The sequence below is a fragment of the Camelina sativa genome, chromosome 3 (assembly GCF_030686135.1).
Source record: "Camelina sativa cultivar CO46 ecotype springtype chromosome 3, ASM3068613v1".
NCBI lineage: Eukaryota > Viridiplantae > Streptophyta > Magnoliopsida > Brassicales > Brassicaceae > Camelina > Camelina sativa.
In genome coordinates, this window is record NC_141882.1 from 8,710,774 (window position 1) to 8,732,523 (window position 21,750).

Genomic DNA, 21,750 nt, shown 5'->3' on the forward strand with positions numbered 1-21,750 from the left:
CATTTGTACTTGAATCCAACAAATGAACATTTTGGCTAGTAATGAAAATCATACTAATTGACGGATCATATTACTCATTAAACCCAAATATATAGACAAAACCTATCAAACAAGTTTATATATGAAAATATAGTTGAACTGATCGGACATATGTATATATTTTATTGCCATGTCTATATTAGTTACGCAAGTTTATTAGATTTGAGGGTATTAACTATTAAGTATTAACATGGTCAAGGGATAAACAAAATGACAATAATAATAATAATGTACCGACGCTTAAAAGTGTTAAAATGATACTTATTTAGAATGAGTGCAAGTGATCAAATGTTACGATGCTTTGTTTAATAAATCCAGTAGTGTCTTGCGGTTCACGAGAATAAGATGCTGAGAATGTAAGTGATTAATCATCTACACACTAATATAATATGATGCCCCTAAGTTAATATTTTAGAAAAGAGGCTAATTATAGTAATTTACTTACATTCAAGGTTAGGTCAAGCAGACCAAAAAAAAAGAATTACTTTAACTATTTTTTTTTTTTTTTTTTTTTTTGTGATGTCTCCTACAATAGATATCTATCGCGCTTGTCCAGTGTAATCACCCATTTCAAATCTAGATGAACTAGTGGATTTAAAAAAACACTTGAGCAACCTTGTTATAACAATATTTTTATGTAGAGATTTACCATGACTGTTAACTTGAAGAAAATGATGGCACAAATGCACATACTTTACATTATTTTAATTTGCTCTTGGATGGTATGAAACATAAATTACAAGTTGCATCAACAAAAACTTTCAGAAATTCATCTAACCGTTTATTAAAACTTGGATTATTTAATAAACATTTTATTGGCATTATATAAGTAAAAACTATTACGAAGGACCAAATTCGGAGGTAACTTGATGAAGAAGAAACGGAAAAGGAGACGCACGGCTCGGCAACCGCCCACGTTTACTTCGCAAGTCTTCACACATTAATCGATGCACCTCTGCTTCCACACACACATGCTCTTCCCCAACTCTGCGTTCACACAATCCCATATATATTAGAGTTAGATGTACTCGAATATACCACCAAGTGCCCACTTGTGACTTGTTAGATTTTCCAATCTTCTTTACACACCAAAAGTTCATAAAAAGAGTACATGAAAAATGTTGCCGTACATTGGACACAACAGCTACCAGCAGCACCAGTTTCCTTCACCGGAGATGGAAATAATTCCGGAGGAGAAGTGGAAGCTTTCCTATGGACAAGAGGTTACTGCTCCGGCTTGTCCTCGTTGTGCATCGTCCAACACCAAGTTTTGTTATTACAACAACTACAGCTTGTCTCAGCCTAGATACTTCTGCAAAGGTTGCCGTCGTTACTGGACCAAGGGAGGTTCTCTCCGCAACATACCTGTAGGTGGAGGCTGTCGCAAGAGAAGCCGCAGTAGACAGAACAGTCACAAAAGGTTTGGTCGGAATGAGAATCGGACTGATGGTCTTATTAACCAAGAAGATGGAGTTCAGTCCAGCCCTGCTGGTTCTGATATTGATTTGGCTGCGGTTTTCGCACAGTACGTGACTGATCGGAGCCCTTCTAGCACAGATAATACTACTGGATCCGATCAAGATTCACCGGTAACAACAACCACTAATGCTTTAGATTCCTTGAGTTGGGATATCTGCCAAGAAACCGATGTGGATCTTGGATTCTACGGGGAATTTAATCATCTATCCGATAAGACCAAAGAAGATCAACAAGGTTTTGGTCAGTTTCTCCAAGAAGATCGAGAGGAGATCTTCGAGTTCCAGGGTTTACTCGATGATAAAGATATTCAAGAGATCCTGGAATGCTCATTCTCAGAGGAGCCAGACCAGTTGATTTCTCAGGGGAGTTTCATGATCAATGGTGATAACTGGAGTTCAACAGATCTTACCAGATTCGGGATTTGATCACATATACTTAATTTATTATATATAGAAAACACGTACTATTTACACTAAAACTCATTCTTATATTGTTCATGAAGTTATATATCACACATGAACGATCCCACAGAATAGGATCCGTGGAGTAGATTACTGTATATTAATCTTGAATAATGAATACAAACTTACAATTTTTATGTTCTTTTTGCGGGTAGGGTTTCAAATTTCTTCTCTTTTGTCTTTTCCTCTCCTTTCAGTTTCGATTTTAGAAGATACCTGTAAAATTCGAAATTCTCACTATTCATATATGTTGAAAAGCAAACCTTGGCAGTTCTACTCTACCCGCAAACAAGAAAGGAAGTTCAGTTTGCACCTCTATCGTAATAGTTTTCATCGATCTTTGGTTGGTTCTGACATAATATGAACACAATTAATAGCAAACAAACGAATTGCCTGGAAATAATGTTGCGCAGCTGTTTCTAATACAATGCAGTTTGTAAGCACGATCAATGTATTAGCTCACGACTCTGTTTCTGGATGCCACTTTATGCTGCAACCAACACTTTACGATACCAAATGCAGGATCTCAGTTGGTCATCAAAGGCTATAGACATGGTAAACAAAGAATTGAAGAGAAACGTATCAAAATATGATTGTACCTTGGCTTTTGATTTGATGGTATTGGTTGACAGCTAAGGGCAAGATCAATCGCAAGGCTTAGATCCCTACACAAATATAACATGTTAGGTTTTATTGTATAACAACTTCCCGGGAATATGTTAAAAGTAGTGACATAGATAAACCAACCTCCCAGATACTGGTATATTATTGCTAGGCCGGGAATCATCAAACTGACCATGATAGACCAGCTCAAATGGTCTACGACCATCCTGCTCCACATGCAAGAGCAAGTTGAGATAGAGTTAAGTAACAAAGCACGTCAAGAGTTATTATAAGAAGTATTATTTGTTTGAGCTTGAAAAGGAATTCATGATATAAGTACTCCCAATCCAACAAATGGCTATCTTGAGCATATATCCATAAAACTATCTTTCAAATATACTATCTTTACATGCTTTAGCAGGAAATAATCACAATATAACCAAAACAGTAGACATTTTCCCTGCTACTTAGCAATCTTTTATCAAAAGATATGATCACAAATTACCTTCTTGTATAAGAAAAACTCGGGGGTACAAACAGCTCCAAATTCTTTTGCAACCTCTTGTGACTGAGGCAGGAGGAAAAAATGTCACGAAAAGATCAGAAAACTCGTATAATCCTACAACTAACAATGCTGAAAAAGTTAAAAAAAATATACTGTATATATATACGAACAGGCAAAGGATACCTCATCATACAAGTAAGGAAACGGGTACTTGAAAACTTTTGCATCTTCTGCCATGAACTCAGGCCCATCCTGTGAAAAGGAAAACCAATATGGAACAAACCATATAGAAACCTCATCTGAACAAATAAGCACTAATACTAGAGTATCGCAACAAACACAAACCTGAGGATGAGTTACAACAGAATTTGAAGATATAGCAACAACAGCAAGACCTTTCTGCAGAACCAGACAACAATATATATAGCTAAGATAAGATAACCAATACATAATGAGTCAAGCTATGGAAAGAACAAAGAAGCAAAATGTTTGTTACCTACCTCCATATAGAAATTGCAAAGCTTTACAATGTCTTTCTTCAAATGAATCACAAACGGGCAATGATTACAGATAAACATAACCTAACAATGTTATGAACCAACACACAAAATCAAAAACAGAGGTTTTAGATTACAAATTATAAAAAGCTAAATTAACAAATTGAAAAGTAGTTCATTGCTCACAAGTAGAGATGGGTACAGTTTAAAATCTTCTAATTTCCATAAGTTTCCAGTGAGCGGCTCCGGAAGCTATAAGTTTCAATCACACACAAATCTCTAAGACTAGAAATTCCTCTGTTTTTTTTTTTTTACCGACGACGTGAATGTGACAGTTTTACCTCAAAATTGGGAGCCCTAGCTCCTAATTTTACTCCGCCTGACTCAATTCTGGCGGCACGAACCACGACGCGCCTCGGCGATGGTGCATTGACTTTGACTCTCCGCCGCAGATAGCTGAGGTCTAACCGTTTCGACGACGAGAATGAAGTTAACCCCCGGGAAGATATTTCTAATGCGGTTCTTGGAGGAAGCATGTATGATGCTCCGTAAGTCACGGCGGTGGAGGCAGCCATTGTAGTGTCTGGTTATTTTCTTCAGTTCGACCAGAGCCACAAAACACGCGTCAGTATCTTAGAAGACGTGTGTAGATTATGGGCTGAAATATCAAAGGCCTAGCCCAATATTTTAGCCCAATAAAATCGAGACATGTTAGAAAACGTTGTGTTACTTGTGCTACAAAAGAAAAAAAAAAAAAATAGGGAAAATTCCCGAAAAAAACATGAACTACTTTTTTATTTGGCAGAAAAAAACACCAATTTTTAAGGTTTCCAAAAAAATACATCAACTAATTTTTTCGTGTATAATAAAACCTAAATTAAAAAATGTTGGCAGATTCATACATAATGATATCAAACAAAAAAAATTATTCCAATTTTACCCTTTAAAAAATCGACAAAAATATATCGACAGATTCATACTTTTTTTTCCTCCTTCGTTTATCTTCTCCGAGCCGTAACAAGTAACAATAATGGCACCATCTCTTCTCTGTTTGCAAAAACGTGACCTGAGATTAAGCAGAAGAAAATTTAGAACCTTCCAAAGTAAGAACATGAAACGAGCACGAGATTAAGGGTCAACAGAGAGCCGCCGCAGCCGGTGCCCGGTGGAGATGGTAAATAATCCGGTGGTTCATCTGCTCATCGGACGTTCGCTGATTCCAATCCCTAGCTGACGAATGAAACATTGAAAACCCTTAATTAGTGGTGTGACATCAACACATCGCTTAAGATGAGGTGAAATAGTGGGTACATGACTATAATTAGTGGTGGTGAATCGAGTGATCTTGATGTTGAAAGATATGAAGCGTTTGAAAGCTAACATTTGAAGATTTATGTGATGAGGATAAGATACTTGTGTAAATCATTTTATTTGACTTGCTGTGTAAATTGGTGCTGCCATTGTTGCTAAGCTCGGAGAAGATGAACAAAGGAGAAAGAAAATAATTTTTTTTTCAATTTTTCAGAGGGTAAAATTGGAATAATTGTTTTTGTTTGATATCATAGGTATGAATCTGCCAATAGTTTATAGTTTGGGTTTTATTATACACGAAAAAAATTAGTTGATGTATTTTTTTGAAAGCCTTAAAAGTTGGTGTTTTTTTCTTCCAAATAAAAATTAGTTCATGTTTTTTTCGGGAATTTTCCCAAAAAAGATAAGGTTTCAACTTTCCACCGTCGGCTTCAATCGTACTAGTGAACTAGTTTAAATTTTAAATACTAAAAACAAAGAATCCTGTTCTGCAATGCCATTTTATGTCTCTTTCTCTTCATTTGTATGATCAGTGAAAGAAAAAACGACTTAGTAGTTTCGAGAGAGAGAGAGAGAGAGCTAGGGTTTGGTTGTTAATTACTTCGCTATAAAAGCCCATTAGGCAGCATAAAGTTAATCCAGTTAGCGAGATCTTAGATAGGGTTTCCACCGTCGGCTTCGATAGCAATGACGTACCGTACTCCTGGTGGTATTTGGGGAGATCTTCGATATGGTCGTGGAATCTTGCGTAAGAATACTGATCGAGGACAACGGAGGAGGAGGTGCCAGATCCCTAAAGATATGCTCGCCGCCTCCGTTGAATCTGAAACTCAGGTTTCTTATTATTAAATATTTGTAACCAGTAACTAGATTTTTTTTGCCGTCTAGATGGACTTATATGTTCATATTTTGTTTCTCTGGTAGCCGGAGAAAGACTTGTCTGGGGCTACTACCACCATTCCCACTACTTCCTCAAGGTTTGAATTTTTTTTTATCTTGGCTAATTAATTAAGAACTGTACTTGTTTGTGGTTAGCTCAGATTCGTCCATGTTTTTTGTTTTCAATTGACTCAGCAGCATGCAGACAGCTGCTGCTCCTCCTATCAAGTTAGAAGATGTGATTCCTCCACGAGCTGCAGTGTCTTCTTTTAAAGACAAGAACAAGAAACTTTTCAAAAAGAAAACCAAGAAGAACAAGAAGAAGAAGCTCGCCAAAGCCAATTAAGAAGGCCGTGTCCCTCTCTTTTTATATATATTTATATTTTCTTCCCCAAGCACTTGTGTAATAATGCCCTTGTGACTTTAAACCTTTTATGTTATGTAACATGTTTGACCTTAATGGGATTTCTCTACGGTTTTTAACAACTCAGTATTCGTCTAATTCAATTCCTCAAAACCCTTAACATTTTGATTGATGCCATAATCCGTCATTGCTTCTTGTAAATCATACTAGTGTACTAGTTTAAATACTGAAAACAAAGAATCTTGTTCTGCAATGCCCATTATATGTCTCTCTCTTCATTTGTATGATCAGTGAAAGAAAAAACGACTTAGTAGTTTCCAGAGAGAGAGAGAGAGAGAGCTAGGGTTTTGGTTGTTACTTCGCTAGATTCTAGAAGCACGAAGACTTTTTTTTATTTTGGAGATAAAAGGAAGCTTTACATAGATTGTTAATTTCTTAGTTCATACAAAAAAAAGGAAATTAACAATTCCAAGTTTATTTAGAATTGGGAATTAGTCTGTTGTATGGTTTAGTCCAATCAGTATAAATAGGGGTGTTGGGGATTTAGAAAAGTTCAGCACCTCATAGATTGAGAGATCCTAGCAGTTGAATCTTAAACTAGCTTGAAGATTCAAAGAGGGTTAAGAATATCAAGTTGTAATCTAAGAACTTGAGAGAATGAGTTAGAAAATAGAGTTAAGGAGAGAAACCTTGTAAAACTTATTTTCTAATAAATCAAAAGAGAGTTTTTGAATTCCTGTGTATTACTTTGTGCTAAAGATCCAAACCGCATAGATTTTGCGTTTTCACTTTCCATCGTCGGCTTCGATCGGAATGACGTACGGTAGACGTGGTTGTATTTGGTCAGATCTTCGATATGGTCGTGAAACCTGGCACAAGAATACTGATCGAAAACAACTGCTGCAGGAGTTCCAGATCCGCAAAGATATGCTCGCCGCCTCCGTTCAATCTGAAGCTGCACTGTCTTCTTTTAAAGACAAGAAGAAGAATCTTTTCAAAAAGAAAAACAAGAAGAAGAAGAAGAAGAAGCTCGGCATCAATGACAAAGCCAAAGCCAATTAAGGAGGGCGCTCGGCATCAATGACAAAGCCAAAGCCAATTAAGGAGGGCCTTGTCCCTCTTTTATATATATATATATATATATATATATATATATATATATATATATTATTTCAGTACTTGTAATAATGTCCTTATGACTTGAAACCGTTTTTATCACCTTAATGGATTTCTCTTTTTTTAACAACTCGTATCTTCATATTCAATTCCTCAAAACCTAACTAGGTGATTTTATTAATACATTATCTATCACTGTTTCTTGTAATGTATGTGCAAGTTATAAGTACATAAGGAGCCTGAGTTTATTTAAGTTACAAATTGATGATGCCAATACAAAACTAGCTAACATAACAACACCGAATTTTATCAAAACTAACAACAACACCGGCTAAATGATTGATTTTATTAGGTTAGAACTTAAAAGCCGTTAAAAGTGTATCTAATTAACCTAAGCTAAGCTCTAGTAACGACAATCAACGGGTACAAGTGTTGATCACCAATCAAGGCCAACATGTTAATACGGTCCAAAGTCTTCTTTTGTAATGTATGTGCAAGTTTAGATACTAAAATAAAAATCTCGTTATGCCTTATATTAATAATAAGTTAGAAAAAATTGAATCATGGCTTTCAGATCCACTAAACCTCACTTTTTAAAATTAGTATTAGTGAGAAAACTTGCTCACTGCTCTCTGCAACAATAGCCAATAGCTGAGATCTAGCCGTTTCGACGGCGAGAATGAAGATCATCTCCGGGAAAGTATTGCTAATGCGGTTCGTTAAGGAAGTTGATATGAAGCTCCGTATGTCACGGCGGTGGAGACTGAAGACAGCCACATTTAATTCAATTAGAGCCACAAACCACGCATCAGTACTTAGACGTGTGTAGATTATGGGCCGTAATAGACAAGGCCTATCCCAATATTGGAGACAAAGCAAAAAACATTAAAGTTCAGCATCTAGAAGATAAAGGAATAACCCGATAACGTAATGCCTTACCTTAATTGATTTTTATAAAAGTCTACCAACTGTACTGTTTTTTTAATTTCAAACTTCATGATAATCTCTAAATTTTATTCATTAATCTATGATAATGTATATTCTTTGTTTGTAGTGATGTAATATGTTGGAGGTGATGTAGTAATAAGCCTTTTGCTTTCACATCAGCTTGCAATATATATATGATTTAGTACTGACGCCTGGTTTGCTTTCAAATAACATTGAAGATATCAGATCGTATATATATTGCAAGCTGATGTAAAGGCAAAAGGCTTATTACATCACCTCCAACATATTACATCAGCTTGCAATATATCTACATACATAAATGACCACAATAACAAATATTTACTAACTATGTTAGTAGTAGATTTTAAAATTGTCTTATTAGGTATTTTTTATATCTCAAAACTATATTTCAATTTAAGCACGAAATTATATACATACATATTATATATAGTGGTGTAAATGATTGGATTCATGAACGAAGAGCTGACAATTAATCCAAATACAATAAAGAAATTGGGAGAAGATTCCTTTTATTTCATCCTTGCATGCCTTATGACCAACCAGCACATCTAAACGGAACCCTAAGCCCCACTCATCAACACTATTAATTAGTGTTTTCAACGGTTATTATAATCGTTAACATCCACAATTCTATTTTATTCAAATAATCGGATCAATTAGAACCATATACCAAAAAAATAGAGGTCAAAAACTGGGTCACCATCATCATAATCTAAGGAATCTAAGCGAGTAGTCGATTACTATTTTCATGCCATACCTATATATGTGTTATTATTATATGGACCGTCTTTGCTGTTGAAGTTAACTTGTCTCCGCTTCTAACCCAAAACAATATTATTACTTTTATTCAATCATATATTAACGAGGAGCAATTTTGGAGTATTATATTATATTTAATATTTCCCATTATTATACAAAAGATAACACCAACTTGATGATTTAAAGTCAAAGCGATGTTTCTACACTAATATAAATAACTCTAGTCTGTTGTAATAAAAGAAGAAAGTAGAAGATTATGAATAAGAGAGAGAAGAGGTCATGAAGAGAAAGAGATACGAGATGGAGAAGACGAAGAAGACAGAGCTTCAAACCGTCATTGAAGAGCTCTCTCTTTTCATCATAACTAAACCTGGAGATAACACTGAAGCTGTACATATACCCTTGAGGCCTATTCTCTCCTTCGGCAACTTAATCATCCAAGTTCTTGGTATCTTCCTTTTTATTTTGCATGGATCATACTAATTGATCCTCCTTAATTGTTTCATATATAATTGTATTTTATTTAAGGAATCCGAATTGTCTCTTAAGTTCATATCTAGCACAACTCAATGATTGTCCCGATCGGCTGTTTGTGATTTGGTGTTTGCAGATAAGATAGGACCGACAATGGCTGTTCTTAGACAAGACATTGATCAAAATATTCAGGTAACTATATATAAAGATAATGTAACTTCATGCATATACAGACAAGACATGCAAGACGCTTTATTAATTTTATTTTGATTTGTCCTCTTTATTGATTGAAACTCATCAACATCATATGTACGTGTGGTATATATGTATGGTGGGTCTATAATAATATTAATAAATAAGAAAATCAGTTAAACTTTTATGCTGATAAGAACGCCCAATAGATATCTCCTCAGTGCTTTTGTTTTGTGTAAAAGATCTCTTCAATAATTCAATTTCAGCCTTGTAATCCTTTATTTGGTTTGCTTTCATGAGGACTTTAGTCTATTCTTAAATAACTTTCTATAAAATTGCTATCTTGCTTCCATCTTTTCTTTTTTGTACTTGAATTATCTTTTACTTATGTCTTTTCTTTTTTTTGCTGAATTGGGTGGTGTAGAGATTAGAGAAAGTTTGTGAAACAGATTCATGTGTTTACTCCAACTTGGTTGAGATTCTGAAGAAAGAAAAGGAGGAGGGAACATCCAAAATGGTTGCTAGTTGCAGTAGAGCTATTTTTTGGCTCACTAAGTATATTCACCTTACTCTTTTTTTTTTGTCGACAATATTCATCTTACATAACTATCGTATAATTTCACCAACTAAGTATAAAGTTCTCTTTCTTACTATTTTATATTCTATCACAAATTAAAGGACAATGGATTTTACTGCTGGTTTACTACGCTCGTTGTCCAAAGAACCGTCGTCGAGGATGGAAGAACTTGTAGAAGAATGCTACATGACGACATTAAAACCGCATCATGGATGGATAGCGTCTGCTGCTTTCAAAGTATGCACCATGATCACTCTCTTTCTAGCTATATCATACTTACTAGCTAACATCATTTCCATTTATATCCCATCGTCATTTTATGTTTAATGTTATTAACATATAAAATGATATTTTTTGGGGATATTATACATATTACGGGGTACTGATATAGTGTAGAATATATATGTAATAATGAAGGTGTGTTTGAAGCTGGTACCTGACAACAAAACGTTCATGGACGCAATTGGTGCAAGAGACGAGAGCAATGATACCTTAAAAGAAGACATTGATACTTTAAGCTCATTGTTGACACCTATTCTCAAAGAAATCTACTTTGTTCTGGTAATCATTAATTACCATTAACACATATAGTCAGAGTCCTTTTTGAACGTTTTCAAATTTTTGGTTTGATCTACATATTGAGTATCGTGCATGGTGCTTCATTTTTATTTTTCAGGATCGATACGGGGTGAACAGATTAAGATCGATGTAGGTGACGGGTTGAAAAATAATCTAAATATTTTGTGGATTTTCACTCAAATGATAAGTTTAGTTTTTAGAAAAATGTATATATCATCAATGTATGTAGTACGTACGTATATCAATATTGTAATTTTTATTTATTTAATCATCCGAACTAAAAAGATTTCTCTTTTCTTTAAAAGTTATATAAATGTGTATAAATGTTGTTATGTCTTAAGCTTTTAAAGTACTCTACTTATATATAGAAAGTAATAAAACTATACAGTATAATCATTAATCGACATTCTCGGACTCTCATATGTCTCGTAGTGGGATCCGTCGAATACTAGTATTAAAAACATGTGACATATCGGGCTTGTTTGTTTGGTTGACTCAGGTACCTGCATCAAGACGTTGCGGTAAACGCTGCGACCTGCATCTAATATTTTTAAACATTGTTTTGATTTAGCGGTTAAAAACATAAACGCAATCGCTGTTGTTGCTGCAGCCGCAGCCACCTACGTCAATCAAACGAGCAAGCCCGATGCCACCAATACAAAACTAACATAACAACACCGGATTTTATCAAAACTAACAACAACATCGGCTAAATGATTGAGTTTTGGTTAAAACTTAAAAGCCGTCATGAGTGTATCTATTAACCTAATCTAGCTAGCAACGATCAACGGGCGCAAGTGCTATTTTGATTAATTAATTAACGAAAGTGAACAAGTAAGAGTTGAGAACGTGTCACATCAGAAGCTCTTCATATATTACAAGTTACAACATGTCAATACGGTCCAAAGTCTTTAATGTATATTAATGAAATGACAAAACTCAACAAATATATATATGATAATGAAAAGAATCTCTAGTTGCATGAAAATAATAAAATGAAAACAGAAATGTCATTGGCATATTGACCTTTGTGAGTGGTATCTGGTATTCATGGAGAAGGAATAATAACCTTATATTCTATATAAATTAATTAGTATGATGGATTTAATATTGCAACATGGAAATTTAATGATTTGTACTAATCAATAATATTGTTACGGTTTTATAACTTAGCTTTAAATCCGAAAATTTGTATCTGTGTGGGTTAACTAAAGCCAGGATAGTTAATCTTTGTCATATTACAAAATGTTCTAGGATTTCTTTGGTGACACTGATACGGTAAAAAAACAATAGTATAAAAATTATTGATAGTTTTATAATGGAAATTAAGATTTACCGGTGGTACACCAACGGGACAAATACCTTTTTTACTTTTATATATATCTTTTATGATTTGTGTTAGAAAATTATTGATTTCTTTGACTTTTAATATATATGTTGTGGTGTTATAGATTTTGATTTATTTACAAGAAAAAGTTGTAATTGTTATTGAATTTATATGTTTTAGATTTGAAAGAACTATTAAGTACTATATGTGTATTTTTGGTATAATAATACTCAGATTTGCTAAAATAAAGTATGAGTAAAATACATTTATATCTGTAAATATATTTATATTTCTAAGACAATACAACTCATTACCCAAATTATGTGAGTTAAATTTAATGTAAATATTGATGGTATTAACAAAATAAATAATGACGATTTAACTAATGCTCTATGATATTTTATATTTACTCTAATAATCTCTTAGATCATATAACCCCGTTTTATGATAGTTTAAACTATTATATATTCAATTTTGTTACTCAGGAAACTGACTTTTAAAAGACAAAATTGATTCATAATTCCATTAGTTGCATGAAAATATCAAAGACCTACTCAATAAACATACCCCACAAGGTACACAACAATCTCTGTCTCTCATCTCTATACCAAAAGATATAAAATTATTTCTCTATCATACAATGAAATGAACTCTAGATTATAAATATTAAAATCTATTAAACTCACATTTGTTCAAAAAAGAAAAACAGTCTATTAAACTCATTTTTAATCTCTTAATACTAAGCTTGTTGGCTTGTTGTTCAACTCTAGCATTTGCATCTCCCATTATTACGATTTGGTCAAACACATCTACAAAAAAGAAACAAAAATATTTAGTTTATAGTATAGCAAAAATAGTAATCTATATATTACCATTGTAGATGCCAGTATAATTAGTGTACAAAATTCTTACCATTGGGCATTTTGGGTCTCTCTATTCACAAGTTATATATAATTTTTTTTTGGTGATGATAGAGTTAAGTGTGATATCGAATTGAATATTTAGTATGTAGATAAGGAATACACCATTAAAGTGTCGTGTAGGTGTACTAATTAGTTTTTATTACTGTATTTTAACGATTTAATGAATATTTAATAAAGAAAATATAGATATTATTTTGATTTAATGGCGTTATGTTAGCACTAAATCGTCATTTTTTCTTCCTAATCTGTAAAAGCCTTACCGTAACCGGGTTTATAGCTTTAAAACTATATAATTGTTATATGGTTTCGTGGATTCCGATTGAATACTTTGCAAATCTGGAATTCATATCTTCCCTTATTTATAAAAGACACATTAACAAAACGAACTGATCTTCCCTTATTTATAGGACGCATGTTAATTCTTATATCATATACTATTAACAGTTTTCCTTATTTGTAGGACGATTAATGAAAGAGAAGATTAAGGAAGATCCGTAAATATAATTTCGGGTTATACATTCCGATTTTTACCCGATCTGTGGAGAATAATATAGAAAGATCCGATTTCTGTAATCGGTTTAGAATTTAAAAAAAAAAACCTGACCCGTTGCAAAAAAGAGTGGCACTAAAATTTACTCCAAAAATGTTAGAGCTGTCGTACGGGTACCTAACAAGATTCCAATTTTTTTAAGATGGCATAAATTGATTATGAAGATTGAGACGAAGGTTCCCGTGGTTCAGAATGAGCTTCTGCGCCGAGTGACTCGACTGAAACGAGAAGGTACTTATTGGGCCAGCGGAATTCTGCTTTATCATGATAGATATGAAATATGAGATTAGAATGGAGCATGATAAAATTAAATAAATATTTGTATTGATGATAAATAAATGGACCAAGATGTGGATCTGGGCTTTTAAATGAAAAAGACGTTCAGGATCCATTCTCAAGCGATCTTACTCCAATTCTCTCTTCCTCGCTCACATCAACGACACAAAACATCTTTTCCGAAGCTTCTTATTATTATTACTGTTTTCAAATCGTCAATGGTTCTTAAAAACCTTTGATCGACAAGACAAAACACAATTCTTACACTCTCGGTCAACACATTTGGAAGCAAAACTCTGCCTTATGATTCACCGGAAACTGTTATAAAATCCGGTGAGTTTTTTTTTTTTATTCTTTTTCTTCCGTTTCAATTCTGGAAATTTTTCACCTGGGTCGTGATTCGATTGTTCGTTAATGGTCATCGAGATTTAGTCAACGATCTGGGTTCGATCAAAGTCTTTACCTTTTTTTTTTTGGTTAAATTCCCACTGAAGAGATTTTTTTTGATGATCCCACGAGTTACTAGTCTCTCTAAATCTGATCTGGGTATGCTTAATCTGCCACATTGTTTGGTCTCGAGCTCTGTGGATTTGATTGTATCATGAAAAGTTATCCCTTTGGATCGAGTAAGGCGTTTCATGCGTACTCTAGTAGAGGTAGCGACTTCGATTTAGAATCAGGAACCATCAGAAAATCTAGAAAGCCTAAGAATTCGTTTCCCAAAATGATCAAATCTCTCGGGACTCGTCTTCACCACTTGTTCAAACTGCACCCGGTTCTAGTTTCCATCGTTTGCGTCTCGTTCGGGATCACGGTTCTGATACTTGTGTCGTCGGTTTACGAGAGCCGTATTGGTTCAGCGGTTGCTTATTATAAGAAGAGTGATTTGGATGGGGATGGTTACCCGTTTGCTAATCTGAAGAACCTTCTGATGGTTGCTGGACATTCTGTTTATACGAGTAGTGATTGCGGTAGAGTTGATAAGGAGGATTCGTGGTTCTTGGAGTCTTATCAGAAGAATCCTGGTCAGGCTGCTACGTTCTTGAGTCATATACAAGAAGGTGTTGATGCTGCAGCTAAAGATGATGATTCTTTGCTTTTGTTCAGTGGAGGAGAGACTCGTAAGGATGCTGGACCTCGTAGTGAAGCTCAGAGTTATTGGGCTGTCGCTGAGTCTAAAAGATGGTTTGGTGAGTCTTATTGCTATTGTTTAATTTCTGCTCTTTAGTGACTTGATGGTGAAATGGGGTTTGATTGATTGTTACAGGCAAGGATGAGGTGAGGCCGAGGGCATTGACGGAAGAGCATGCCAGAGACAGCTTTGAGAATCTTCTCTTTAGTGTTTGTCGATTCAGAGAGCTCACAGGGTCTTACCCACAGAACATAACAGTAAATGCCTTTTTGCTTCCAACTTCCGCGCTCGTTAGTAAGCCAAAGTTTTTTTTTCATTTTCGTGATATTAATGTATCTTTCTTCATGCTTGGATCAGGTAGTGAGTTATGATTTTAAGGAGGAGAGATTTGCGCATTTGCATCGTTCAGCAATGGGATTTCCGGAATCAAGATTCTTCTATTTAGGAACTCCGGCTACTCTATCATCCAAGGAAGGGGCTCTAAAAGGCGAGGCTATGGTTAGATCTCAGTTTCAAGAAGATCCATACGGGTGTGTTGGTTCGCTTTGGCGTAAGAAGCTGAAGCGTGACCCTTTCCACAGGACTATACCTTACCCTAATGGCTGCCCTGAAATTGCAGGATTGTTCAAGTATTGTGGTTCAGCTCCTTTTCCTGGCTCTCTCCCATGGGATTCATCTGTATAAGATCTATACTATACTAGACTTGCTTAGAGGAACCATTACTTGAAACTCTTTTTTGTTTTTGTTACTTTCCATAAATATTTATACAGAGAAAACTTCAGAATCTTTTTGTATTCTGCTTTCATGTGTTGTCAGAAACGAGAATTTTACTTGTATCAAATGCGATTGACCTAAAATAAAATTTTGACATTTCCATCCAGTAACAGATCTCTCTATATATATGCACTATTATTTATTTGATTAAAAAGAAACACGGTGTTTATCATCCATGTTCAATCAAAGGAAAACAAAACAGAAACACAAATGAAGAAAAAATGAATAGTAAAGCAACAAACTGCAAGCTGTGTCTCAAAACGGTTTGTTGTTCTGATTGTTGGGTTTGGAGGTAGAAGATGATGATTTCCTGGTTTTTGCAAACTCAATCAGGTCTTTGAATAGGATATCCTCTGGTTTATCATCTTTCTTTGGTGGTGTAACAGGAGCAGCAGCAGATGCTGTTGGATTCAGAGAGAGATTCCGGGATTGTCCCACTAGATCATCGTATGAAGAATCAGAGCCACTGCTTGACTGCTGGGGAACATTATGCTGGAAGTAATCTGGCCTCTTGTTGGTTCTAGCAGACATTGATGCTGGATACTTCCTGGTTTCCTGAGTATCCCATGGAGCAGGAGGCAATTTCTCAGTTTGGTCATAAACTGGTTTGGTGAACAAAGCTTGCTCAGGGGATTTGCTCCGGGGAACTGGTTCATCGAAAACAGGAGCGGAAGAGTCCAGGTGTGATGATTGGGAAGTACTCGGAGGCTTTACACTCTCTGAGGTTCCTTGAGGTTTGTAGACATCACCACTGAGGAAGTCCATAGTGCCAGAATCAACATGTACTGGCCTCATAGAAGGTGGTGGAGGAGGAAGAATAGCGTTGAAATTCCCTGATCCAGTCCCTCGTGCACTTTCTCTTTTCGACCTGCAGAGATGAGTTGAATGAATTTTGGCAATCCAAGTCTTGGGATTCAACTGATATGAGTAAGGAATGGGCATTACCTATAAGCTAGCTGAGCAAAATCATCATCTGACTCATCTGACTCATCATGATTGATGCTAACAAGCGGAATTGGAGTGGGAGCTGTTGCAGGAGCAGAGTTTCCCTTTGCCTTATCATCATGGTGCTGAAGAACACGCTGCAAATCGTCGTTCAGTGCTAATCCTTGACACATAAGTTCCTCATCTCTGGAAAAAAAAAGAGTCTCTTTCACCATTAACAAAATTTATCAAATGGATATAACAACAAGAGGATGAAGGAGGAAAGAAACGAATCCTTACGAAGTGGTGTTCACCAGAGTCATTACACGTCTTTGATAAGTACGGCATTGCTCGACCAAATCAACTATAAGTTCTTCCTTTATACCCTGTCACAGCATTTAGAACAGTAAGTTTTACAAATCAGATCAAACAACAGGGTCATTTCATCTAATCATGTAATATTGTTCTACCTCTGGATGACTTGGATCAAGAGCCCCAAGCATGTCCGTCAAAACATCAACTGATCCTAGAGCGCTTTGAATCTCTTCCATGCTGAAAAAGTCAAGAAACTAAAGTTTATAACATGTTTGAGGCCACATTAAAAGACAAGTCTAGCAAACAAAATGATTTGAGGGAAAGAGAACGTCGAACAGGATATTCAGCAAGAAGAATGTACCTGAGTGCAGAGGCATCATCACTTTGCAAAGAGGCTTGAATAGCAGCGTCTTCATCTGATGCCGCAGCCTGAGCAATAATAGGCTGAGTCTGAGGTGGAGTAAAGAACGGTACACTGCTCTCCGTTCGTGGTGGGAATTCAAATCCAGCAGACTAAAAGTGTTCAAAAGGCAAAAACGATTATCAAAAATTTGTTTTCTAATATAAATATACAAATAAAAGGCTCAAGTACTATACCCTAAGTTCATTATAAGCATGGTAGTACTGAGGGAATCTTCCGCCGCTTCCACCAAAAGCTTCTTGCCAAGTATCTAATAAGCTAAGTATCTTTTCCCTCACAGCCAGGTCCGGCTGCGTAAGTTAGTTGATAAAATTCCAGGTTAAGTAGAAATGATAATAGAGCTCATATATAACAAACAGGTGAGAGATGGGTAAGTAAAAACCTTTTTCTTCACTATTTTGACCATATCAGGCAAAATATCACGGTCAACAATGAGCTGGCACACGCTCTCGCCACAATTCTTACTCAGAGTTTCCAAAGCCTGAGCCAATCCACGAATGAGAAGATCAGTGCAATGAACAAAACCAAAAATAAAGCATTGTATCCAACAATGAGTAAAAAATAAACACTCACATAAAGGGCAAGAATCTGCACTTTAGAATTTTTACTTCCTAACCGCTTCTTGAGCACCTTCACTGCTTCCTTTGTTTGACTACAAAAAACAAAACAAGTTCAATATTTTAAGCATCCTAGCCTAGACTCAATCAGATACCAGTAATTCAAACACGGTTCTGAAGAACTCTATCGTTTACCTAGGATCCATGTTGATAATGTCACACAGTTCAATGTTGATAGCCCAATCAGGACCAATCAGCATATCATTAGTAGCTCTCTCAGCACAAGCAGCCGCGTTATTCGCCATTGAAAGATCGCTTTTTAATCAAATCCTAAAGTTTCCTACAAGTATATAAACACACAATTATATAACCACCTCTTAATTACAGATAGAACAAGCAAAAACAGATCAGACACAAGTGGGATCAGACTCTTGAAAACAAAACAATGACTATCACAATTCACAAAACCAGCTTGTAATTAGACCAGATCACGAAGCCAGAAGCACAAGAAGTTAATTAACAATCGCAAAATTGTCTTATATATGGATACACATGACAGATTAAGCCAGCAAACTACCAAATCCAGTAAACTGGACACAACAATTAGTCAATTACGAAGTATGAATCAAAACATCGACAAAAGTTTCAATTAAAACCCATAATGTATTATGCAGTTGAAGAACAGGGAAGAAGGAGAACCCAACATAACATAAATCATAATTGAACCAAAACAAAAGCAAAGACCTTCTAACCTGTCTATAGACTCTAAAACTTGAGAAGAGATGATAAGCCAAGCGAAGATTCGTGAGTATCAAGATCGAGAAGATGAAACCAATTAATTATAAGGGTGCTCGGAAAAATCAAAACTTTGTAATCGAAGACGATCGGAGTCAGGTCATCATCAGCCTTAGCCGTCCATATAAATCAACTGCGACTTGTCTTTCTTTGTTCTTCTTTCTATTATTTTTGCCAGATGCGAAAAAGACTTTTGTGTTTTGGCTTCTTTTGTCTCACACTATATGCTAAACTTACCAGTCGGTGACGGGAAAAATAAAAAAAGGAAAATAATCTTAATTATTCTTTTCATTATCATAAGTAAAAAGTATAAAATCAAGTTGTTTTAGGTCGTATAGTAATGATCATTATTAGCGAATAATAGCAACTATATATACCAAGAAATTTACCTAATATCAAAACCCAAATTGATTTCCATTGTTGACTTTTCTAAAAATCCCGAACCGCCGTAAAAACGCGTTTCCCAAGACGCGCGTTCGGACAGAACAACAAACTCCCAACACAAATATTCTACCGTGCTGATAAGTCCACAATGGGACCATTCTACCAATTAGTTCACATCAAAGCTTTCTCTTTAGTCTTTTGAACCAAACAACGCTCCTTTTAAGGCAAAGATTATTATTTACGTAGCTTTATTAGTTTTTAGGCTTTTTATAAGTAAAAGTTTTTAAAAAAACAAGTAGGATCCTAAACACACTGTACATTCGAATTCAAAATCGCAGAATTTGAAACACCAATCAGTGCACATTAATCTCTATTTACATTACTAATAATACCGTATCCAAAAAAGAGGATACAAAGGCTTACAGAAGCAAAAAAAAAATTAGAAATTATTTATCAGAAGAGTGAGCATTTTCGTGTCTGTTCGTACTCTAAAACCATTCCCTCCGAACATTTTCTAGACTGCAAACAACACAGTCCAGTGTTGTTGTTGTCTAATCAAGCTCACACCAAAAAAAGCTTTGTTTCATTCTTTTGAAGGAACCTTCCAGAGGAAAGATAAGCAGCTACGTTTTCCACCCCTGCATCAAAACACTTTCACATCAAAAACCCAAAATTTTCAATTCTGCGACTAGGAATCATTCAGACAAATAGTCCTGAATCTCAACTATCTTAGAATTTATATAATCTACATAGATTCATGAGTAACAGGGAAGGTAAGGAGCTTCAATCAGCATTCACAATCTTTGTCAAAAGGTCTTTAACTTGACAACAAACATATTCATACAACCAACATGCTCGTTAAGAGATTAACGTGATGAAGAGAGACAAATAAAAAAAAAGCATCACAAAAACAGTTCGCTTAACACAATGACAACAATAAAAAAAATTGCTTTTTCTTTTCTCGGCAAGCAGATAATAATCAAGATATAAGATGATCTAAGTTTAACATAAAGCATACTCAATGAAACGATGTAACTAGGAGTTTGTCACAAAGCAAATCTAAGAGCATGAAAGATGAAAACTTTCATTTCTAAATTTTGAAAACATACCTTAGGCTATTACTACTGTTGCTACTGCTACTACCGCTCCTCTTTGTGCTTAACTCAGACATTTTATTCCACCACTCTTTATCCTCTTCTCTCACAAGCTCATCACAGATCGAAGGTCTCGGTGAAACCTGAGAATCTTTAATCGTATCCTCCCCCTTTTTCTTCTTCTTTTTCGTCTTCTTCTTGGTCGTATTTGTCTTACCTCCTAAGCTAACGGGAAACATCATTTTGAGAAGAAACCCACCATCGAATCCTCCTCCAGACCTATTCGGATCAATCCTTTTATCACTCTTCGTCTTCTTAACAACCTTACTCGGCTTATCTTCTCTTTCAGGCAATTCATCGAACACCTTCCGTTCATTCTCTTGGTTCACCTTCACTTCAACAAGATCCTTCAACGAAAGCTCGTAACACGACTCGGGCATCTTACTAACCATCTCCATAAGCTCCCGTTGACCACGAGCTATAGCCTGTGCTTTAGAATCAGGCGAAAGACTCCAGTAATCTTCCGGCCGGTGAAAAGGACTCCTCGGAGGACTGTTTCTCCACAGAGTAGGCGAACTGACGCCGGAATCTGAGTGATCATTGGGTATACTCGGAAAACACAAATGGGTATCGGAGGATTTAGCTGAAGAAGGATCTAACATCGTGATGATTTTGCAAGACTTCAAAAAAAAAAAACTGAGCTTTTTGTTTTAGAAACAAGTCCTTAAGTTTTATAACAGAACAAAAACTTGATTGACCTGTTCTGTAGCATATACTCTTTTGGGATTTATAGTAAAAATCTTGTAATAATGATTTTGTGCTTTTAATTTATAACGTCACGTTGTCCTCAGAGTGGTTCAAAATATAGTCCCCTATTTAATATGATGTGTTGTTGTTGTTGCTGTCAACACGGAGGAGCTGTTTTAATATGATATCTTGCAGATCGTACCGGATTTGAGCAAGTGTTTTACGTTTGAGTAAGTGTTTTACGGATTAGTATTTCACACTTCTAAAAGTCAAGTGCTTCTAGATCATCCTTCCCCGAATAAGTCATCTATTTTTGATTTTTTTTTTGGCACGTATCATTGATTTTAAAGGCCATTAGTACTAATCATCAATCTAAAATTAATTGATGTTCTTGCATGCTCTCACCACTTAAACATACGTAAGAGCTTATTCACTCCCTCGAGTAGTAATGTTTTTGTTTCACGATTGTTACAATTTAGTTGACATAAATTAGTTTTTTTCCTGACTTTTTAGGGGCGTTGGCTTTTGTATTTTTGAGTCTTTTAATGTTTGTGAAAAAGCAAAATCGATTTATTATTAAGCGTGTTTAGTAGTACTAGAAGACAATATTTAGATGCGTGTTTTCATTACTTTAATATTCCTTTTTGCTAATTTCAAGGGAATTGTATAGAGTAATCATTCGACGTGCTTCTCGTTTATGGATGTGTATATAGTTCCTACGTCTCTT

General features: G+C 35.3%; 7 protein-coding genes across 14 annotated transcripts; 4 read left to right on the forward strand and 3 right to left on the reverse strand.

The window, feature by feature from the left end:
- Nucleotides 1-714: 714 nt before the first annotated feature.
- Nucleotides 715-4,287, reverse strand: LOC104776251 (uncharacterized). Of its 7 annotated transcripts, XM_087508734.1 has the most exons (12): nucleotides 3,926-4,287; nucleotides 3,771-3,836; nucleotides 3,588-3,668; nucleotides 3,433-3,486; nucleotides 3,271-3,339; nucleotides 3,088-3,150; nucleotides 2,727-2,809; nucleotides 2,579-2,644; nucleotides 2,293-2,481; nucleotides 2,109-2,195; nucleotides 1,170-1,721; nucleotides 715-1,026 (listed from the first exon to the last, which is right to left on the reverse strand). In XM_087508734.1, the coding sequence occupies exons 1-9, from the start codon at nucleotides 4,157-4,159 to the stop codon at nucleotides 2,439-2,441; spliced, it is 759 nt and encodes a 252-aa protein (XP_087364860.1). In that variant the 5' UTR covers nucleotides 4,160-4,287; the 3' UTR covers nucleotides 715-1,026; nucleotides 1,170-1,721; nucleotides 2,109-2,195; nucleotides 2,293-2,438. The 7 variants fall into 7 exon arrangements, with proteins under 7 accessions (XP_087364860.1, XP_010498586.2, XP_087364858.1 ...); XM_010500284.3 differs by lacking the exon at nucleotides 1,170-1,721; XM_087508732.1 differs by having other exon boundaries at nucleotides 1,170-2,195.
- LOC104776253 (dof zinc finger protein DOF1.2) lies at nucleotides 766-2,125 on the forward strand. Its single transcript, XM_010500286.3, has one exon. The coding sequence runs from the start codon at nucleotides 1,158-1,160 to the stop codon at nucleotides 1,941-1,943; it is 786 nt and encodes a 261-aa protein (XP_010498588.1). The 5' UTR covers nucleotides 766-1,157; the 3' UTR covers nucleotides 1,944-2,125.
- A 1,242-nt stretch (nucleotides 4,288-5,529) lies between the features above and the next one.
- Nucleotides 5,530-6,257, forward strand: LOC147946701 (uncharacterized). Of its 2 annotated transcripts, none has more exons than XM_087496164.1 (3): nucleotides 5,530-5,729; nucleotides 5,820-5,872; nucleotides 5,970-6,257. In XM_087496164.1, exons 1-3 carry the CDS (start codon nucleotides 5,583-5,585, stop codon nucleotides 6,118-6,120), a joined length of 351 nt encoding a protein of 116 aa, XP_087352290.1. In that variant the 5' UTR covers nucleotides 5,530-5,582; the 3' UTR covers nucleotides 6,121-6,257. The 2 variants fall into 2 exon arrangements, with proteins under 2 accessions (XP_087352290.1, XP_087352292.1); XM_087496166.1 differs by having other exon boundaries at nucleotides 5,539-5,729; nucleotides 5,973-6,257.
- A 2,941-nt stretch (nucleotides 6,258-9,198) lies between these two features.
- LOC104776254 (glycolipid transfer protein 2-like) lies at nucleotides 9,199-11,108 on the forward strand. The gene is made up of 6 exons (XM_010500288.3): nucleotides 9,199-9,430; nucleotides 9,593-9,648; nucleotides 10,073-10,203; nucleotides 10,327-10,462; nucleotides 10,643-10,786; nucleotides 10,902-11,108. The coding sequence occupies exons 1-6, from the start codon at nucleotides 9,262-9,264 to the stop codon at nucleotides 10,935-10,937; spliced, it is 672 nt and encodes a 223-aa protein (XP_010498590.1). The 5' UTR covers nucleotides 9,199-9,261; the 3' UTR covers nucleotides 10,938-11,108.
- Nucleotides 11,109-14,036: 2,928 nt separating this feature from the next.
- On the forward strand, nucleotides 14,037-15,892 carry LOC104776256 (uncharacterized protein C57A10.07). The gene is made up of 4 exons (XM_087508738.1): nucleotides 14,037-14,213; nucleotides 14,407-15,070; nucleotides 15,148-15,269; nucleotides 15,370-15,892. The coding sequence occupies exons 2-4, from the start codon at nucleotides 14,482-14,484 to the stop codon at nucleotides 15,694-15,696; spliced, it is 1,038 nt and encodes a 345-aa protein (XP_087364864.1). The 5' UTR covers nucleotides 14,037-14,213; nucleotides 14,407-14,481; the 3' UTR covers nucleotides 15,697-15,892.
- On the reverse strand, nucleotides 15,883-19,140 carry LOC104776255 (TOM1-like protein 3). The gene is made up of 10 exons (XM_010500289.3): nucleotides 18,756-19,140; nucleotides 18,199-18,343; nucleotides 18,020-18,098; nucleotides 17,829-17,927; nucleotides 17,623-17,736; nucleotides 17,387-17,538; nucleotides 17,181-17,262; nucleotides 17,011-17,096; nucleotides 16,732-16,917; nucleotides 15,883-16,654 (listed from the first exon to the last, which is right to left on the reverse strand). Exons 2-10 carry the CDS (start codon nucleotides 18,306-18,308, stop codon nucleotides 16,042-16,044), a joined length of 1,521 nt encoding a protein of 506 aa, XP_010498591.2. The 5' UTR covers nucleotides 18,309-18,343; nucleotides 18,756-19,140; the 3' UTR covers nucleotides 15,883-16,041.
- Nucleotides 19,141-19,446: 306 nt separating this feature from the next.
- Nucleotides 19,447-21,176, reverse strand: LOC104776257 (uncharacterized). Its single transcript, XM_010500293.2, has 2 exons — nucleotides 20,292-21,176; nucleotides 19,447-19,820 (listed from the first exon to the last, which is right to left on the reverse strand). Exons 1-2 carry the CDS (start codon nucleotides 20,936-20,938, stop codon nucleotides 19,766-19,768), a joined length of 702 nt encoding a protein of 233 aa, XP_010498595.1. The 5' UTR covers nucleotides 20,939-21,176; the 3' UTR covers nucleotides 19,447-19,765.
- Nucleotides 21,177-21,750: the final 574 nt, after the last annotated feature.

Bases quoted from the DNA above. Each gene is read 5' to 3' on its own strand.
- LOC104776257 (XM_010500293.2), bottom strand. From the start codon at position 20,938: ATGTTAGATCCTTCTTCAGCTAAATCCTCCGATACCCATTTGTGTTTT. The intron at 19,821-20,291 runs GTATGTTTTCAA...GTTTTGATGCAG, and splicing joins AACAGTAGTAATAGCCTAAG to GGGTGGAAAACGTAGCTGCT.
- LOC104776255 (XM_010500289.3), bottom strand. From the start codon at position 18,308: ATGGCGAATAACGCGGCTGCTTGTGCTGAGAGAGCTACTAATGATATG. The intron at 16,918-17,010 runs GTAAGGATTCGT...TTTTTTTTCCAG, and splicing joins ACTCTGGTGAACACCACTTC to AGATGAGGAACTTATGTGTC. The intron at 16,655-16,731 runs GTAATGCCCATT...TCATCTCTGCAG, and splicing joins TTTGCTCAGCTAGCTTATAG to GTCGAAAAGAGAAAGTGCAC.
- LOC104776251 (XM_010500284.3), bottom strand. From the start codon at position 4,159: ATGGCTGCCTCCACCGCCGTGACTTACGGAGCATCATACATGCTTCCT. The intron at 3,837-3,925 runs GTAAAACTGTCA...TGAAACTTATAG, and splicing joins CTAGGGCTCCCAATTTTGAG to CTTCCGGAGCCGCTCACTGG. The intron at 3,487-3,587 runs GTAGGTAACAAA...CTGGTTCTGCAG, and splicing joins TTTGCAATTTCTATATGGAG to AAAGGTCTTGCTGTTGTTGC.
- LOC104776254 (XM_010500288.3), top strand. From the start codon at position 9,262: ATGAAGAGAAAGAGATACGAGATGGAGAAGACGAAGAAGACAGAGCTT. The intron at 9,649-10,072 runs GTAACTATATAT...TGGGTGGTGTAG, and splicing joins ACATTGATCAAAATATTCAG to AGATTAGAGAAAGTTTGTGA. The intron at 10,463-10,642 runs GTATGCACCATG...GTAATAATGAAG, and splicing joins TAGCGTCTGCTGCTTTCAAA to GTGTGTTTGAAGCTGGTACC.
- LOC104776256 (XM_087508738.1), top strand. From the start codon at position 14,482: ATGAAAAGTTATCCCTTTGGATCGAGTAAGGCGTTTCATGCGTACTCT. The intron at 15,071-15,147 runs GTGAGTCTTATT...TGATTGTTACAG, and splicing joins TGAGTCTAAAAGATGGTTTG to GCAAGGATGAGGTGAGGCCG. The intron at 15,270-15,369 runs GTAAATGCCTTT...TGCTTGGATCAG, and splicing joins CTTACCCACAGAACATAACA to GTAGTGAGTTATGATTTTAA.
- LOC104776253 (XM_010500286.3), top strand. From the start codon at position 1,158: ATGTTGCCGTACATTGGACACAACAGCTACCAGCAGCACCAGTTTCCT.
- LOC147946701 (XM_087496164.1), top strand. From the start codon at position 5,583: ATGACGTACCGTACTCCTGGTGGTATTTGGGGAGATCTTCGATATGGT. The intron at 5,730-5,819 runs GTTTCTTATTAT...TTTCTCTGGTAG, and splicing joins CCGTTGAATCTGAAACTCAG to CCGGAGAAAGACTTGTCTGG. The intron at 5,873-5,969 runs GTTTGAATTTTT...CAATTGACTCAG, and splicing joins ATTCCCACTACTTCCTCAAG to CAGCATGCAGACAGCTGCTG.